The 18,726-nt window shown below is 44.8% G+C and overlaps 3 protein-coding genes across 3 annotated transcripts; 1 reads left to right on the forward strand and 2 right to left on the reverse strand.

Moving 5' to 3' along the window:
* Positions 1-218: 218 nt before the first annotated feature.
* LOC103636105 (uncharacterized) lies at positions 219-1,913 on the reverse strand. The gene has a single exon (XM_008658470.2). It carries the CDS (start codon positions 1,831-1,833, stop codon positions 769-771), a length of 1,065 nt encoding a protein of 354 aa, XP_008656692.1. The 5' UTR covers positions 1,834-1,913; the 3' UTR covers positions 219-768.
* A 4,482-nt stretch (positions 1,914-6,395) lies between these two features.
* LOC103636115 (uncharacterized) lies at positions 6,396-7,625 on the forward strand. The gene has a single exon (XM_008658482.2). The coding sequence runs from the start codon at positions 6,666-6,668 to the stop codon at positions 7,257-7,259; it is 594 nt and encodes a 197-aa protein (XP_008656704.1). The 5' UTR covers positions 6,396-6,665; the 3' UTR covers positions 7,260-7,625.
* Positions 7,626-12,703: 5,078 nt separating this feature from the next.
* Positions 12,704-15,089, reverse strand: LOC100276585 (Protein TIFY 10B). Its single transcript, NM_001150339.2, has 5 exons — positions 14,817-15,089; positions 14,335-14,464; positions 13,524-13,759; positions 13,363-13,420; positions 12,704-13,263 (listed from the first exon to the last, which is right to left on the reverse strand). Exons 1-5 carry the CDS (start codon positions 14,932-14,934, stop codon positions 13,119-13,121), a joined length of 687 nt encoding a protein of 228 aa, NP_001143811.2. The 5' UTR covers positions 14,935-15,089; the 3' UTR covers positions 12,704-13,118.
* Between the last annotated feature and the right edge of the window lie 3,637 nt (positions 15,090-18,726).

The raw sequence follows: 18,726 nt of genomic DNA on the forward strand, positions 1-18,726 counted from the left end.
TTTTTTACTAGGAACGAGTTTGTTTGTTTTTTTTTATTCGTACAAAGAAACGGTCTTTTTTACGCGGGCGTCAGCGTCGTGATAGTATTGTAGTCAGGGCTTAGCTTGTCCGTTGGAATTGTTTAGTCACAGGTACGTACAAAGTGATTGCCTGTTTTCAATTGACGGGCGGAAAGGGACGCACGTTTTTTGTCTATGTAAGAAACTGAACGCTCAATTCATTATGTGTTCAATGTACAAGTATTTATACATGTAGTCGATCACTGCTAACCGATCAATCCTAACTAACCTGCAACAGACGGAACGTTCTACCGCAACATCACTGGAGCACTTCAGTACTTACTCTCACGCGCCCTGACATAGCCTATGGCGTGAACCACGCGTGCCTCCACATGCATGCTCCTCGCGACGTCCACTGGAACCTTGTCAAGCGCATACTGCGATACCTACGCGGCACCATCGACACCGGCATCACCATCTCGGCTACTCCATCGACAACACTGACGGCATATTCCGATGCTGACTGGGCAGGATGCCCAGACACTCGACGTTCGACGTCTGGGTACTGCGTGTTCCTCGGTGCTTCTCTCGTCGCATGGTCGTCCAAACGACAGACCACGGCATCGCGATCAAGTGCCGAAGCAGAATATCGGGCCGTCGCAAACGCTGCTGCGGAGTGCTGTTGGCTTCGCAATCTTCTTCACGAACTCCACGTCGTCGTCGACAAAGCAACGGTGATCTATTGTGACAATGTATCTGCAGTTTACCTCACAGAAAATCTGATACATCATCGCCGGACCAAGCATGTCGAGCTTGACATTCATTTCGTTCGTGAAAAGGTAGCCCTCGGGGGAGAGTTGGTGGAGAAGACACGGGGTGGACACCGGGCCTGGATCCGAGGACACTGGGCCGCCAGGCATTCATGGGCCACGCCCGGACAACACCTTGCCACGGGTTGTGGGTCATCGCCCACGGTGGTGGAGGCGCGCCGCCAGGAGGCACCGGATGGCCACCTGTGTTGTTCTGGCGAGTGCGACCATCGTTGGTCGTCCTCTTCTTGCGCCGCGCGTAGGTGTTGTTGGTGGACCCCGGGGACGATGGAGGGGCGGGAGCGGTGGGCCGAGTCGCCTGGTCGGTCGAGGCCGCCGCCAGGAGCGCTGTCTGCGCTTCCATCTTCTGGGAGTGGCGCATGCGGTGCTCTTCCTGTAGGAGATAGGACTTGGTGTAGAGGAAGGTTGGAGGAGGTTTCATGGTGGAGAGAACAGCGACCGCCTGGCTGAATTTGTTGTTCAAACCACGCAGGGTGTTGATGACGAGTGCGGGATCGGAGACGGGGGCGCCGCAGTCGTAGAGGGTGTCCGCGAGGCACTTGAGCTTGCCGCAGTACTCAGCGATGCCCAGGTCGCCCTGAAATAGGCTATGGAAGTCCTGCTGGGCGTACACGGCGCGCTGAAGGCTGTTGTCGAGGAACTGGTTGTTGATCGCAGTCCAGGCGGAGTAGGCGCAGGTGTTGGGGCGGTTGACGTCGTTCCAGATCTCCGTGGAGATCGTGTTGTAAAGCCAGGAGACGATGCAGGCGTCAACTTGAAGCCATTCGGGGTCGTCGAACTTAGCGGCGGCATCCACCGTGCCGTCGATATGATCGAGGAGGCCGAATTTGTGGAAGGTGAGTTCAAAATACGAACGCCACTGACGGAAGTTGCCTGCATCGGTAGAGAGGACGATGGAGGCATGGCTTCGGATGTTGAGCATCACCAGAGAGGAGGCAGAGGGTGGAGCGGGATCAACAAAAAGGTTGGTGCTCGAGGAGGATGATCCTGACGGACTCACCATGGTGAATCTAGAGAGGTGCGGAAGCAGGAGGTGGGGAGAGGTGGGAATCGAGATAAGGCTGATACCATGTAAGAAACTGAACGCTCAATTCATTATGTGTTCAGTGTACAAGTATTTATACATGTAGTCGATCACTGCTAACCAATCAATCCTAACTAACCTGCATGCATGGATGAGCTAAAGACTAGGCACTAACAGTTACATAACTGACGTCTGGAGAATAGGTCGCTGACAGTCTCGCAGCTTTTTTTTATTCTATTTAGTTTGCCCCTTGTACCGCGTCCTCATTGCCATTCCGCACAGGCGCTGGGCAGTGTGAGTTGAGTTGAGAGGCTCAGCTGGTGGACGCAACGCAACTGCAGGAGTGAACCTGGACGTTTCAGTTGGACTAGTTACTTACCGGTCCTTTGTTGATTCCTCGGATCGCCCCCAAACCTCCTCCCACCGACCGGTGGTGGGTATGTAGTAGAGGAAATCCCGCCACTAATTTCATCATCATCATCATCATCAGAAGAAGAAAACAATCTGCTGTGTGTTTAGCAGCAAAGCACACCGTACGTAGCGAGTTAAACGACGCCCGATGATTTTCGGATCCCCCGTTCACCAGATGCGCATGCATGCTCCCCCCGCCAACATCCAAGTGGCAGGAACTGGGAGGAGGAGGAGGGAGAAGAAAAGGACACGACGTGATGTGATGTATTGGCCATTTGGCCGTGCCAGACTCCCATCCCATGCTGCTCCACCAGCAGTCCAGCACACCATTTTCTTCTGAGTCCATGGTTTTCAGCGAACAGATCCCCGTCGCCTTCCGAACCCCACCTCACTACCTCAGCGTGCTACTCGCACGCTTGTATCCTACACACTTTTCTCCCTTCTGCTCCTGTCGTTTGTACTCCTATCTCCAAAGACTCCAACTGAACCGAGAATTCCCGATCTCCCTAAAATACTAGTACCACAGTCTTAACAGATTGGAATCAACCAATCAATCACTCAATCAGTAAAACTAAAACCGATGCACAAAACAACCACCCCTTTTCCGTCCCATCTACAATCTACTGTCAACTCCTCTCTTTCCTCCTCCCGCGTCGCGCCAAGCCAAGGAGGCGGACCCGCGACCGGCAGCGGAGCCAGCCCCATGTGCCTAGCACGGCGGCGGGGCAGCGCCACGGGACCCACATGCCAATGTCACGACGAGCGGAGAAGGATAAATCATTACCGGAATTTCGAGTACTAAATACTTTATCGAGTGTTTTTTTAGCACTCAATAAAAAAGTTTTTTGTCGAATGTCACGTAAAAAACTCTCGGTAAAATATAACACTCGACGAAGTTTGCCGAGTATTTTATTTTTGACACTCGACAAATAGTTTCTTTGGCGAGTGTTTTTTTTTTACACTCGACAAAGAGCTTCTTTGCCGAGTGTAAAAAATATAACACTCGGCAAAGAGCTCTTTGTCGAATGTTTTTTTTTTCAACACTAAGCAAGGACAATTTAAAAATCACATTTTAAAGCAGTAAATTAATTCAAATGAAAAACTTTTCAACTATAAATTTGTATAACTCATCATGATGTACATTTTATATTTTGAACATTTCTTCATATGAAAAAGTAAAAATAAATTTGTTCATAAAACATATATCTCTCTCGTAGTTTATGAAAATACGAGAGAGATGTATAAAATTTGTGCATATTGTTAGAACCATCATGTGAGATGAACAAATGACTAAACAACCAAAATAATTTTTGTAGATCTTAAGAAGTTATAGAAGTTTTTAGTTGACAACTTTTCCATTTGAAGTCATATTGTCAACGAAAACTACGTCTAAATTTAAAAAAATAAAATTTGAATTTTGAAAACGACCTCGAAAGAAAAAACCACAAACATAAAAGTTGTAGATATTGAAGAGTTATGAAACTTTGTAGTTGACAATGTTTTGGTTTGAAATTATCTTGTCATGCAAAACTATTTTTAAATTTAGAAATTTGAATTTTTCAAACTACCTCGGATGGAAAAACCACCAAAATAAGAAGTTGTAGGTCTTGAAATGTAATGAAACTTTGTAATTGACAACTTTTTGATTTGAAATCATTTTATCATTGAAAAATTCGTGTGAAGTTTTCAAATTTAAAATTCAAATTTTGTAAACGACATCGGATGTAGAAACTATTAAAATAGAATTTGTAGATCTCAAAAAGTTATGCAACTTTATATTTGGTCACATTTTCAAATAAATTCATTTAGTGTCTTAAATAATTAAATTACTCTCGGTTTGTTATAGTATATGAGGAATGAAAACGTAATATAGACGTAATTGGTGTAGTAGTGTAGTGGTATAGGAGGGTATGCGCGAGAGCATGTAGATTTGATTCAAAATAATAATGAAAAATGATAGAGCGGTGGGTAAGGTAATAGGAGTTGTTTCTATAATTTTAAAAAATGTTTTTATGTTTTTTTGGATTTTTAATTTGTCGAGTGCTTTTCGACACTCGGCAAAGTCTTTGCCGAGTGTCCAAAAAAAGTACTCGGCAAAGAACCTTCTACCGATAAAATATTTGCCGAGTATTATTTGCCTAGTGTAAAATAGTCTTTGCCGAGTGTCTTAGACACTCGGCATAAGACACACGGCAAAGAACGCGATTCCAGTAGTGACCGAGGGGAAAAATGTGTCAATTTCTATTTCTTTGAGGGATTGTCGAAAGTTTTTTACTACCATATAACTCATGCAAACACTACAATCCGTGGGTTCGTAGAGAGGAGAGGAGGGGCGGCGACTTGAGGAGAGAGGTTGACAGTGACAACGCCGAGAGGAGAAGAAGGGGCGACTGGCGGACGATTATGATTGCATAATAACTTGGGAGCTAGACAAATGATTTAGAAACAAACACAAGCAAGAGAACTTAGGAGGGAGAAGGGGAAAATAAATCATAAGCGATACAACACAAAAGACACGAGCGATTTATTTACCGGAGTTCGGCTTCCAAATGGAACCCACATCTTCGTTGATGCGTACCTAAGGATGGGTCTCTTTCAACCCCTCGAATGATTCCAAAGATCAAGCTCGAGCCCTCTCTTTCTACTCAATCAAAGAACCTAAGTCCTCGTAAGGATCTTGAAAGCTCTCTTGTGGGTTTTGGTGATTTGGATGACAACCCAATTAAAGGGCTGACAGGTCTGTTACGTATTGGACATGTTCTTAGTATAGAGCTTGTAAAGTTCAACACAAGTGTTCAAGAGTTATGGTCCAAATGTTGAGTTGATTATGGTTGTGGACATCACGAGTGAAGAATAATGCTTAAGTGAGTCTCCGCGATCATATCTTAGAGACAGCTGATCAAGCCAAGGATGGAAACAAGAAGAGCTTCGAGGTACCGAGTGCACGGTAGAAGGTCAAGGAGGCTGAGGAACCCAAAGCCAAGGGTAAAGAAGAAGACTTGCAAAGTCAAGGTTGATTGAGTTGAGAAGAGCTATGGTAAATCGAGGATCACTATCTAAGTATGTGACTTACAACCAATGAGGAAACATCTATATTTATGCAGTGTAAGTCATAAGACTCAAGATCAAGTTGAAGATGTAAAGCAAGGTCGCTAGAAGGAGGAGTAATGTCAAATCCAGAACTTAGAAGCAACCCAAAAGAGCTAAGTTCTTTCTGACTTTTAGTTGGGGTGTTCTTGTGTTTGGATATGTTCTGTGTGACCTTTGCAGAGTGTTAGAGCTCCTAGATAGCAATCTAGATCAAGTCTTGGAGACTTGGAGTTTTGGAATCCAACATCGACCTCAAACAGGCCAAAAGAAGCAATGTTGCATACACCTTCTACTATGCATATGGAACTTTAGTTTTGCTCTCTAAACCATGTTTATAGAGAAAGTGTCATTTGGAGCTCTGTTTGAGGTAAAACATAAATCCTAGAGAAAAGAAGTGAAGGGGGGTATGAACCCATCATTTAGTCGATTGTTCCAGTGGCTAACTATGTTTGTCTAAGTGTTAGAGAACCTCACAAAAACAGTCGAGAAAAAATGAAGGAGTTCAGCTCAAAAGAGCCAAACTTAGGTTAGACTGGGCTTCATCAGACAGTCCGGTGTGCACCAGACATGTCCAGTGGCAGACGACCAACAACTCTTAGGCGACCCAACGGTCGACAGCGGGATCAACGCTAACCACGTCAGCTCATCAACAGTTAGGAGAGGTCACCGGACAGTCCGGTGCCCACCCGAAAAAAAGAACTAGCCACCTAATACGGTGACCGTTGCACAATAATTAATTCATACAATAATTAATATGTAAAACACTACTCCCTACGTCCCAAATTACTAGATTCACACAATAATTAATTCATACAATAATTAATGTATAGTTTTTATATATATATATATATATCTAGGTTCATAATTATTCATATGAATATGAACATAAAATCTAGAGTTAAAATGATTATTATTTTGATATAGAGAGATTATTTATACAGTGATTTTAAAATAGAAAGACTATTGGACATAGTCATAACCCGGACCGCAAGAAGGGAAAGGGATAGCACGTATACACACAGAAAAAAGTAATGAAAATAAAAGAAAAGGTCTATCAGCAGGAAAAGAAAACCCACAGGAAGGCTGGAAACCGCCATTGCAGGGGCTACAAATACAGGAAACCACTCACCCTCTCTCCCACTTCCTCGCCCTCCAACCTCTCCTGATCTCCTCCTCTGGTCCGCATAGAGGAGCAGCTTGCCAGCCAAGGACACCGGAGCACGGGCACGGGCGCACGGCCAGCGCGAACCTCCTCCCCTCCCCTCTTCTTCCGTTTCCAACAGCGAGGCATAGTGGAGAAGGCGAGGAGCATGGCGCGCAAACTAGAGATCCCCCAGTGGAAGCACGACGGCCTTCCGTCGCCGACGAGCCCGCTGGACCGCGCGTCGCCCCGTGGGTGGCGCCACCGCGACGCCGTCGGAGGCGTCGGGCTCGGGATCCTGGCGGCGCTGGAGGCCGAGGGCCCGCTGCCCGGCGCCGGCGCCGCCGCCGCGCCGCGGGTGTCCATCCCGCGGCGCGCGGCGCGGCTGGAGGTATCGGAGCTCGCGTGCAGCGGGCGGTGCGCCACCAGTCTGTGCGGCGGCCCGGTGTCCGGCCGGGCCGGCGGCGGCGGTGGAGCGGCGTTCCGCGTGGCGGAGTTCCTCTCGTGCTGCGACATGTGCCGCCGGGCGCTGGACGGGAAGGACGTCTTCATGTACCGCGGGGAGCGCGCCTTCTGCAGCATGGAGTGCCGGTACCACGCCATCGTGAGCGACGAGTTCCGGGAGGCGGAGGAGGAGAAGGAGCGGAAGCGCCGCGCGGCGGCCGCCGACGTGCCCAGGAAGTCGGCCGCTGAGATGGTGGCCGGCTCGCCGTGCAGCGGCGGCGGGCAGATCTTCTTCACCACCGGCATCGTCGTCGCATGATGGGCGCGCGGTGCGGATCCGTCGTTCCGTCTAGTCTAGTGACGAAACAAAAAAAAAATCCAGCTGGAGGAACCGGCGGACGCTGTAAGATAAACATGACAAAACTAAAAAAAAAGGAAGCACGAGAAATAAGGGTGGGTGTGTTTGTGTAGAGAAATGGGTGGGTGGGGGAAACTTTGTTCCTCCTCTCCTCCTCTTTGGTAGAGGAGGCATCATGAGGATGGTGGGCGGGATGAGATGTTTTGTAGCATAGTAGCAGGAGGGAAGGAGAGGGATGATGGCAAGTTTTCCAAGGATTGTTGCTTCCCTTTTGTTTTCTCATCTGTCTGCTCTGGCAAAAAGGAATAACATTCTTGTTCAAATCCATCCCGCTCCACGTTGTTGGTGTTGAGAAACCTCCTCTTCTCTACAAGCATTCGATGAACTGTTGTGGTGCTCTGCTCATCAAGAAATATTGCCATAAAAAGAGAAGGTGACCATGACGACTTGCTGCAGCCAGAAAGGCATGAAGCACACTCGCGTCTAGTTCAGCTTCAGATGAACTTGTTGTGATGCTTGTTCAAAGAGAACTGATTTCAGAGAGATCAACGAGGACGCGTCCAGTCCATGTCCTTTACTGGGTTCTGCTGCTGGAAGTCCAAACCCAAAGAAGCAGAGCTGCCAGGAGGATAGATAGTGTTTGGCTGGTCCTGCCGCTGCCCGTCCGTCCTCCTAGCAAAAGCACCAACCGCCAGCGTGCTGCTGCATCTATGTGCGGGTGTGGCCTGCTGCTACTAGGTAGTACTGGCCGACGGCGTATCCATGGATCCATCGACACTTGTAGCTCGTCCTAACCTTGCACCAGAAGGGGAGTGGGAATCCCGTGGAGAAGAAAAGAAGATGGGGGAAAAAGAGAGACAGTCTCCTAGGGATGCAAGATCTCCCCACCGAAGCAAGGAACGGCTTGGTGAATTTACGTTGAAGGATGTGGTGGTGGCACAGCAGCTGGTCGATGCTTTAGTTTTGATAATCATCGGGATGCATGCAAGTCATATACTAGTGCTTTTGTTTGTGATTTCTGAACAGCAGCCAATTGCACTCCATTAGCATAGCATCAACTGTCTGATACATACTCGCAGCAGGCAGGCAGGCAGTCCAAATACAGTTGTAGCTGTTTGGATGATCTGGGACTGGGAACCCATCGGCTCCATGCTTCAGGGAGGCAACACAGTATAATATGTGACGGTCACTATCAGACTAGCTGGCATCATGATAGCTGTGTGGCCCGGAGAAGAAGAAGAAGAAAAAGTCTATTGCCTTCCATGATCGCGACCAGCACGCAGCAGGGTTATTATACTCCCTACCACTGATGATAGCAGAATGCTGACTTTGACACACCCTTAGGTTCAACCACGTCGCTTTAGCTTGTCCAATCGTTATCAATATTATGTGTCCGTTTGGTTCACATATTTAATGAGTAACATTAAATAATGTTTGTTTAAATCTAACCGTAATCAGATATAAATTGATGTCTTCGACTTATTCAAATCTATTACCACCGATACTCGAGTGCGAATCATTACCGTTGTCATTTATGTTACATACATTACCTGAACCAAACAATATCTTACATATATATTTAGCTACCCCCTCTTGTATAACCACTATATACACATTTGGTTTATATGTCCAGGAAGGAAATTGAACAGGTGATTATGACTAGAGGATGAGATGAATCATGACGACCAAGAACACATTACTACTTATTATATATTTTCTCTGTATTAAAATAAGCATACTTCTAGAGTCCTAGTGAGGAGAGCAATATCAATCAATAGAAAAACTAGCAAAAAGACAACTAGAGTTAGATGATCTAAAGGCTAGAAATACACTTAGAAGGTATTTGGTTTCTAGGGACTAATTTTTAGTCCCTCTATTTTTTCCCATCTTAGTCTCCAAATTGTCAAATACAAAAACTAAAACTCTATTTTAATTTCTGTATTTGCCAATTTAGAGAATAAAGTAGAATAAAATAGAGTGATAAAAATTAGTCCCTAAAAATCAAACGTCCTCTTGTTTCCTCTTGTTTCGGAACAGTTTTAAATTCTAGAAGTATACATGGATCTGTCCGTGGTGCTGGAGTTGGTCAATAATCCTACCCAATATACTAATTACCACTTAAGTGCGCGTAGAGTAATCATGTAACAGCGACGGCCTACATCGCTATTGATATTGCTATCAGATGGACATCAACTTCTTATGCTAGTCAGTGGTTACACAGCTGCATATGGTTGGGTTGCAAGAAGGGAAAAAAATACACCATGGCCGTGACCCGTATGGATGAAATGATAGCAACAGGCTTCGCGTATTCTTATATCGCGGCGCCTTGTTTTCACGACACCTTCTTCCGTTACGTCTATCCAGAAGAAAGAGGATTAAAGGTGATTAAATCCTCACCCAAAGGCTAGTTTAAGAACTCTATTTTTTAAAGGATTTTTATTTTTCAAAAGAAATGAACTATTTTTTCTTGAAAAATGGAAATCTCTTCAGAAAATAGTGCTCATAAACTAGCTCTAATCAATTTTAATTAGAAAGAGACTTAATCCCCCTAATCCTCTCCTGAATCGGCCTAACCTAACAAGGCCTGCCCTGAATGGGAAATATACGGCGTTGTTGAAGGTGAAGCAGTGTCCCAGACGCCATGCACTCCTGGACAGAGACGCCAGGAGTAGTTTTTAATATCCATTCTATATTTTCCCCAGCAAATCAGTGTCTGCTGTGAGTAAACTTTGGGCACTATGAAATATGAATGGGGCAGATAATGTATACAGGTAACTAGGTAAGGTAGCGGAGTATTGGAAAAATACGGCCCAGTTTATTGAGCTTAAGAAAGACCAGTAGAGGCGGCAGTCCAGCAATACCATGGGCCTGAGAGCCCATCTCAGGAAACAAACAACGTACACAGCATCTCAGATTAAAAAAAATCTACTTCCCTCCTAACTATTGCAAAAATCAGATTTTACACCCTCAACTTCTAAGGCATATCCAACGGTGACTTAAACCAATGTCCTATTTTAAAATATAAATCAATGTCCAATTTTAAAAATATAGGAATCAACTAATAAAAAAGCTTCAACGGTATCACTATTTTACATTTTTATAAAAAATAGGGCACAATATAAAGTGATCTAAATATACTACACCTTAGATTAGTGTCCTCCCTATTTTCTACATCGTACTCAACCTTTTTTTTCCTAATAATGTAATTTATTTTCTAAAATACATGATTTAGGGCTTAAATGTTGGATCTCAATTTTGTTTTTAGTATCCTAAACAATTTAAATGATGTAGCATTTTAATTTTTGGGGGCACTATTTTAAGGTATCTTGTTGGAGATCTCTAAAATAAGAAGTAGCTTCTCTACTCTCTCCAAATCAGACATTTGACTTATGGATGTTCTATGAATGTTTTCTCTTTTACATTTATTTTACCAGTTTTTTTAAAAAAACAATAGTAAATAAAAAACTATAATTATGAAAATTAATTGTGTTGGACTCCACGAAAATAGGTCTACACAATGAACATATGATGTGGTATGATTTACTAAAAAATGTTATTATAGCTTTAGATCTATGCTTTTCTATAATTAATTTAATTATAGTAAATTTTTTATCATGGACTAACCATTGCGTGTTTAAGTTGTAGGTAAAGATTTTATGCTCACTAGATCATGCATATCTAAATTATAAATTTATCTAGGCTCATGTATTGATTTATCTAGATAAAATTATAACTCGATCATACATGCTCCAATAAGCATAAAGTTTTTGCTACATCTCAAGCATGCAATGTTTAGCCCATAATAGATCCACTATTATTAAACAATAAACCAAAAGTTAGAATTAATTATAGAAAAATATAGATCTAATCCTACAATAAAAACTTTATACTAAAAACATACCATATCATATGTTTAGCATATGGCTCTACTCATGTAGAGTCTAACAATTTTTTCATGCTTACTCAATCATTTACCTTTGTCTTGACCCCTTATATTTTGATTTTCTTATTTCCCTTTCTATGTTGAGCACTCAATTATCCCCCCTTGTAGCTTTCAATGGTTACCAATTTCTTGCTCAATCTTGGATGTGGACCATATATTATTCATCGCCATTAACCCTTTTGTTATATCACTCTTTGGCTTACTTTTTGTCACATGGAACACACTTAATGATGGTTAACCATCGACAAATCCAGCCTATTCTAGAAATAGAGTTGATAGGCGATGGCGAGAGCGAACGCTCGTGTAGACTCTCCACTTCTCTCCTCATTTTCATGACTTCTTGGTGGGAGAGCAAAACCTCCACTTATAAATTGGAGTGCACGCACATACACTAGCAGTGTGGGATTAATAGTGCCACTACTTCTTACCATGTGTGAGCCTTTAAGATTTATTTGGAATTAACTGAATTTCTCTATGGGCCAAGACAAAAAAAATTAAATCTAACAGGGTCTAGGCTATGCTGCTATAAAGCTCGACATGAGTAAGGCTTATGATTGAATGAAATGGCCTTTCTTGCAGGCTATGATGGATAAAATGGGCTTTGAAGAGACTAGAGAGATGTATATCTCTTGTTTTATGAAATGCGTACCAAATCAGTTTTTCTCATACGTAAACTATGGTGACAACGAAGGGAAGATGCACTGGGTTAGTTGGAAATGCTCGCTAAACATCGTTGGGGATTTCTTTAGAATAATCCTTCATCTCTGTGTGCTCGGGTCCTAAAAGCTAAATATGGAGTACTATCTACATAGATGAGTAATCTGTGAGGAGTAAGCTTGCTAAAAGGACTTATTTGGAGACTGGGGATTGGGGAGATCTGGCTTGGCTACTAAAGGTATATTTGGTTGGATGTACATGGAGAGATGAAAAGATGTGACCATAGTTTTTATAGTGTTTAGATGAGAGTCACGCAAAGACGAGGTAAACCTGCACTAGTTTTTGGTGGTGACGTGATTCCAAAAAATCGAGAGGACGGTGTCGCCTCCGACTCATACCACTTTAATCTCAAGCCAAACACATAATAAGGGGACAAACAATCCTCATAAAAGTTGAGGACTTGATTGATCCGCTAATTGGACAGTGGGCTGAAGAACTTGTGCTGGACACCATTTGTGAGGAGGAAATATAATGTCGATGGTTTCATTAAGGAAAGGGCCCAAGGAAGTTGGGGATTCATTATCCGAGATGAACATGGAGAGCTCTTAGAAGCTATGAGTAATACATGCACTTGGGCTTTCTAGTTGCTATGTATCTAAACATGATGAATATCTGAGTGCATAATAAAATCTATGCATCTAGAAAACACAAAACTTCTTATAATTTACTAGATCAACGGGAGTAGTAGATTGTAACTTCAGAGAACAACATTCTGATAGTCCAGGGGCATTGATCACAATCACTTAGAAAGAAAAGCTGTGATATTTCATAACCCTACAGAGACAACCAGAAGATAATAAAAAAAATCATATAGCATGTATCTGTGAAAATAAATAGCTTTGTGACACTGACACGCACCAGTGCCAAAGCCAAACAACACAGAACATCCCAAGATGCCAACTTGTTCTAGCAACTACTACATTACATTTTCATCTTTCTAAAATGGCCACTTGGGTCAGGCCAGCAAAGGCTGATCAGCCAAACCTGCCCCAGCGCCGGTAATCCTTACTGAAGTCCGTCATTAGCTGTGTTCTTTACTTTCGTACAACCTATTTATCCATGCGAAAAAAAACCCGGAATGATAGGGGCCCAAAACAGAACACTTCCACACATGGCTGTTGAGTATCGCAGTTTTGAAGATGGTGATGCTGGATCATCGATCACTGGCTCGCCTCCTTGGACAAGCTCAGATCAGGGTTGGCGATCTGAGGTCCCAGCCCAAGCCATGGCTGACCATCCGACATCTCCTTCTTCACAGGTGTAACATCTGAAGGGGAACCCGGGTATGGTGCTTTCGCAGTAAGGCTGAAACAGGGAATATTACAGATTAGATAGATCCTCCTCGAAGAGCTGTATCGTTAAAACAACAGCCTTGTCATCCCAACAGCAGCAAGAGTAACCTACCGATCCTTTCTCTTCTCAAGGAACCTGCGAAGAGATGCCTTGGGAGCCTGCGGTATATCTGCAAACATTATACAATTTGGGAACAGTGAGCAAGACAGAAATCAATCATTCAGAGAAATGCCGCGTGCATATGAACAAGGTGGGGTGCACGAGTCAGCTACCTGCTGCACTCTTCTGGGCGTTGGCCACAGCAATTGGTGCGGCTGGCACTGCTGCGATCTTGGTGCTGTCAGTAACGGTTGCAGCTGTGGAGGGAGGCAGCAGGCCAGGGTTCTGGGCTACGGGTGAACCCTTGCTGGCCATTTGCATCAGGTCTTTTGCCTTCTCAGCAGGGAAGTCATCGAACACAAGGACCTTCCCGCCATAGAAGATAGTCAGCTGGCGCTTCTCTGGCTCCCTGAGAATCAGGATGTTTCCGGTTGTCAAATTTGGTGGCTAACTTATACGCATGAAACGACTTCAACGAGTTAAAATTTTGAAGTTTCAGAACTTGCGTGGCACCAATTGTTCATTCATTTAGTTTCGGAGCGCCAAGTTCTACAGATTCATGGATGGACCTTCTACCATTCAACCACTACGACATAGCAAGAAAGCTTTGGCACACATCACAGAAAGCTTTGCCGGAGATTGTTTGGCAGTCTGGTTTGCAGTGTGAGAAGCCCTACGAACAATACTCTTCAAATATTCAGTTTCAGATGATAAATTAACTTCTCACTATTTTCTGAAGACAAAGATCTGGGTTGTACTGCTGTGTGTGGAGATCGAACCATCTACATCGATCTGAGGCACAACTGTTTGACAAATAAAAAACTGGCCACCAAGAGCTGCTTCTCACAGCAGCTAGATTGTTTTTTTTTTTTTTACGTTTTCAGTCATCAACTGACTACAGCAATAGTACCATGCTAACATGACATGAGAATGGCTGTGAACTGAAACCCAAAAGAACAGAGAGGTATCTATTTCGTCAAGTACCTCGCATCAGGGGCTTCCTTCGTGGCGGCCTCCGAGCCGAATCCAGCGATCTGGGGGAAGAGATCCATGGTCTCCTTCCCCGTCTCCCCCTTTTCCATGTCCGTCGACGTCCTCTTTGCATCGGATTCAGCTGAAACAGGATAGAGCACTCTGCTTCAGTAAAAGTTCAGCCGATAATTTTCAGATAGACTGTACAGAGATGGACAGGAAGCTATCAGATTCGGATGTTAGATCAGCCAGAAGCCCAAATTCTTGATCGAAACCAAATACAAGTGACATATTTGCTTCCAGGTCAAGACTTCGGGACCAGATCTGACACGAGACGACTACGGGAGCACCTCAAAATAGCAACTTTTAGCATGAATCGCACCTCAATTCACCGCTTCTCCCCAACAAACACCGCTAAACTCCCAACAGATAAAGAACACCTACCGACCTCCTCGAGACCCCAAATTTTTCCTCAACAAGAGAAGAGGCTTCACCTCTGATAGCGAGGCCGAGATCGGCAGCGGCGGCACCGTTCTGCCTGACGTAGCGGCTGAGCAGGCTGCAGGCCATGGCGAAGCTGGTCGCCTTCTCCCCGGATTCCGCAGGTGCCATCTTCGCCGCAGGCCTCAAATCTCCACCGCAACTCCGCAAGCAGAAGCGAAAGCCTCCGAATCGACACGAAACCTGATTCAATTTACTCTACTCCCTCGCTCGATGTACTGTTGCTGCTCTGCCCTCCTCTTTCCCCCTTCCTCCGCCGTCTGGGCGTGCTGGGCGTGCATAAAAATGAAGAGGCACTGGGCTCATCTTTATTCCCATTCATAAATTGCGAGTTGGATTCTTTCTCCATTTTAAGCACGTTCTTCTCGTGGTTGCTGGGAGAGCTACTATTGGTCGGAGGTGCCCCAGGTGGCAGAATCCTGATGGTTTGGGATGGCTGGTGCCCGCTGTTTGGAGCAGTGCGCCTGATCGTGGCTGCGGATCGGATCGCCGTCGCCATCTCGGCTCCAATTACCAGCAGAATTCGGATTTCCTGCGGCGGCAGCAGGAGACAGACTCCACCTACGCGCGGTAAGGGCTTGATCGGAGGATTAGAGGAGATTTGATGGGTTTAAAACTTTAAATTCGTAGATGTCAAAATCTTTGATATTTTTTTTCATTCTGACTAAGGCCTTGTTCGTTTGTGCCGGATTGGTGGATCAGAACGATTCTTAACCGGGTTGATTCTCTAATTTATATAAACTTTAATTAACCGGAACAATTCTAAGTGTAATCCGATACAAACGAACAAGATCTAAGTGGTCAACAGAATAACTTGGTTTCTAGCCACCGGTATTGAACCAAAAAAATGGACGTAACTACTAGCTATATGCTAGTTAGCACATTTGACCAAACTGTTAGGGATTAATGTTCATCTTTTTAGCTTTAAATTAATTTATTATAAAATAAATTTCATAAGTAATATAATAGCATTTATTTAATATTATAAACATTAATATTTTTATCAATAGATAATTAAACTTAAGATACTAAATATAAAATTTTGCTAAGATAGAGGGAGTACTATTTCATACAACTCGCTTTGTTGGTGACTTAGAGCAAATTTGGTTTCTTTAGTCCAAGGATAAAGTTTAATCTCTATTTTCTTTGGTTCTAGAGACTAAAAATATTCATATATTATTAAATAAATTGAAATAAGACTAAAATGACATTCACCATTCTTCTGCCAGTACTCTTCTTTCACTATAACAGAAATAACTAAGAGAAGATGGAATTTGAAAGGGAATTAGACTTACACCTTTTTCCTAATTGATTTTGGTGGTTGAATTGCCCAACACAAATAATTAGACTAACTAGTTTGCTCTAGTCTATAAGTTTTACAGGTGCCAAAGGTTCACAACAAGCCAATAAAAAGACCAAAGATGAGTTCAAATAAAGAGAGCTAAAGACATCCCAAAGGCACCCTGGTCTGGCGCACCGGACTGTCCGGTGTGCCACCGGACAGTGTCCGGTGCACCAGGGAACTCGACGCTGAACTCTTCACCTTCGGAAAAAAGGGAGGCCGCTCCGCTATAATTCACCGGACTGTCCGGTGTGCCAGCGGAGCAACGACTACTTCGCACGCAACAGTCGACTGCAACGCATTTAATGCGCGCCTGAGCGTGCAGAGGACAGAGCACGCGCAGAAGGCGCACCGGACAGTCTACAGGACCTGTCCGGTGCACCACCGGACAGCCCAGAGGCCCCACCAGTCAGAGCTCCAACGGTCAGAACCCAACGACCGGCTGACATGGCTAGCGCACCGGACAGTGTCCGGTGGTGCACCGGACTGTCCGGTGCGCCATGCAACAGACAGCCTCCCAACGGCCACTTTTGGTGGTTGGGGCTATAAATACCCCAACCACCCCACATTCAATTGCATCCAAGTTTTCCACCTTTCAACACATTACAAGAGCTATAACATTCAATTCTAGACACAACCAAAGAGATCAAATCCTTTCCCAAGTCCGGAATCACTCCAAATCAAATAGTGACTAGAGAGAGCGATATTTGTGTTCATTTGAGCTCTTGCGCTTGGATTGCTTCTTTCTCTCATTCTTTCTTGTGATCAAACTCAATTGTAACCGAGGCAAGAGACACCAATTGTGTGGTGGTCCTTGCGGGGACTTTGTGTCCCGTTTGATTGAGAAGAGAAGCTCACTCGGTCTAAGTGACCGTTTGAGAGAGGGAAAGGGTTGAAAGAGACTCGGTCTTTGTGACCACCTCAACGGGGAGTAGGTTTGCAAGAACCGAACCTCGGTAAAACAAATCCTTGTGTCTCACGCTTTATTTGCTTACGATTTGTTTTTCGCCCTCTCTCTCGGACTCGTTTATATTTCTAACGCTAACCCGGCTTGTAGTTGTGCTTAAGTTTATAAATTTCAGATTCGCCCTATTCACTCCCCTCTAGGTGACTTTCAATTGGTATCAGAGCCCGGTGCTTCATTAGAGCTTAACCGCTCGAAGTGATATCGTGAGATCACGCCAAGAAGATGGTGATCGGCGGCGAGAAGTCCGCTACAAGCCACAGGAAGGCTCCATCAAGGGAGTCCACCAACAACAACAAGGATGGATCCCCTTCACGCATTCGATCGCACAAGAGTGGCGAGAAGAAGAAGAAAATGAAGAAAGTGGTCTACTACGAGACCGACTCATCCTCGCCCTCTACATCCGGATCCGACGCCGCTTCCGTCACTTCTAAGCGCCAAGAGCGCAAGAAGTATAGTAAGATCCCCCTACGCTACCCTCGCATTTCCTAACGTACTCCATTACTTTCCGTGTCATTAGGCAAACCACCTATGTTTGATGGTGAAGATTATAATATGTGGAGTGATAAAATGAGGCATCATCTAACCTCACTCCACACTAGCATTTGGGATGTTGTTGAGATTGGAGTACAGGTACCATCACCGGGGGATGAAGACTATGATTCAGACGAGGTCGCCCAAATCCGGCACTTCAACTCTCAAGCCACCACTATACTCCTCGCCTCTCTAAGTCGAGAGGAGTATAACAAGGTGCAAGGATTGAAGAGCGCCAAGGAGATTTGGGACGTGCTAAAGACCACGCACGAAGGAGACGAGGTGACCAAGATCACCAAGCGGGAGACGATCGAGGGGGAGCTCGGTCGCTTCCGGCTTCGCCAAGGGGAGGAGCCACAAGATATGTACAACCGGCTCAAGACCTTGGTGAACCAAGTGCGCAACCTCGGGAGCAAAAAATGGGATGACCATGAAATGGTCAAGGTTATTCTTAGATCACTCGTTTTTCTTAACCCTACGCAAGTTCAATTAATACGTGGTGATCCTAGATATACACTAATGTCTCCCGAGGAAGTGACAGGAAAATTTGTGAGCTTTGAGTTGATGATCAAAGGCTCAAAGAAAATCATCGAGCAAGATGGCCCCTCTACGCCCGAAGCACAACCGATCGCATTCAAGGCGACGGAGGAGAAGAAGGAAGAGTCTACATCAAGTAGACTCCCCATCGACGCATCCAAGCTCGACAACGAGGAAATGGCGCTCATCATCAAGAGCTTCCGCCAAATCCTCAAGCAAAGGAGGGGGAAGGACTACAAATCCCGCTCCAAGAAAGTGTGCTACAAGTGTGGTAAGCCTGGTCATTTTATTGCAAAATGTCCATTATCAAGTGGCAGTGACAGGGGCGACGACAAGAAGGGAAAGAGGAGAGAAAAGAAGAAATACTACACGAAGAAGGGCGGCGATGCCCATGTGTGTCGCGAGTGGAACTCCGACGAGAGCTCCTCCGACTCCTCCTCCGACGAGGACGCCGCCAACATCGTCGTCACCAAAGGGCTCCTCTTCCCCAACGTCGGCCACAAGTGCCTCATGGCAAAGGACGACA

This window comes from Zea mays, chromosome 1 (assembly GCF_902167145.1).
Source record: "Zea mays cultivar B73 chromosome 1, Zm-B73-REFERENCE-NAM-5.0, whole genome shotgun sequence".
Taxonomy (NCBI): domain Eukaryota; kingdom Viridiplantae; phylum Streptophyta; class Magnoliopsida; order Poales; family Poaceae; genus Zea; species Zea mays.

What these genes read in the sequence shown, in the direction of transcription:
- LOC100276585 (NM_001150339.2), bottom strand. Translation starts at nt 14,934, where the DNA reads ATGGCACCTGCGGAATCCGGGGAGAAGGCGACCAGCTTCGCCATGGCC. An exon ending in TCTCGGCCTCGCTATCAGAG is followed by an intron (nt 14,465 to 14,816) that starts GTGAAGCCTCTT and finishes ATCCTGTTTCAG; the next exon opens with CTGAATCCGATGCAAAGAGG. An exon ending in CGCCCAGAAGAGTGCAGCAG is followed by an intron (nt 13,421 to 13,523) that starts GTAGCTGACTCG and finishes TAATGTTTGCAG; the next exon opens with ATATACCGCAGGCTCCCAAG.
- LOC103636115 (XM_008658482.2), top strand. Translation starts at nt 6,666, where the DNA reads ATGGCGCGCAAACTAGAGATCCCCCAGTGGAAGCACGACGGCCTTCCG.
- LOC103636105 (XM_008658470.2), bottom strand. Translation starts at nt 1,833, where the DNA reads ATGGTGAGTCCGTCAGGATCATCCTCCTCGAGCACCAACCTTTTTGTT.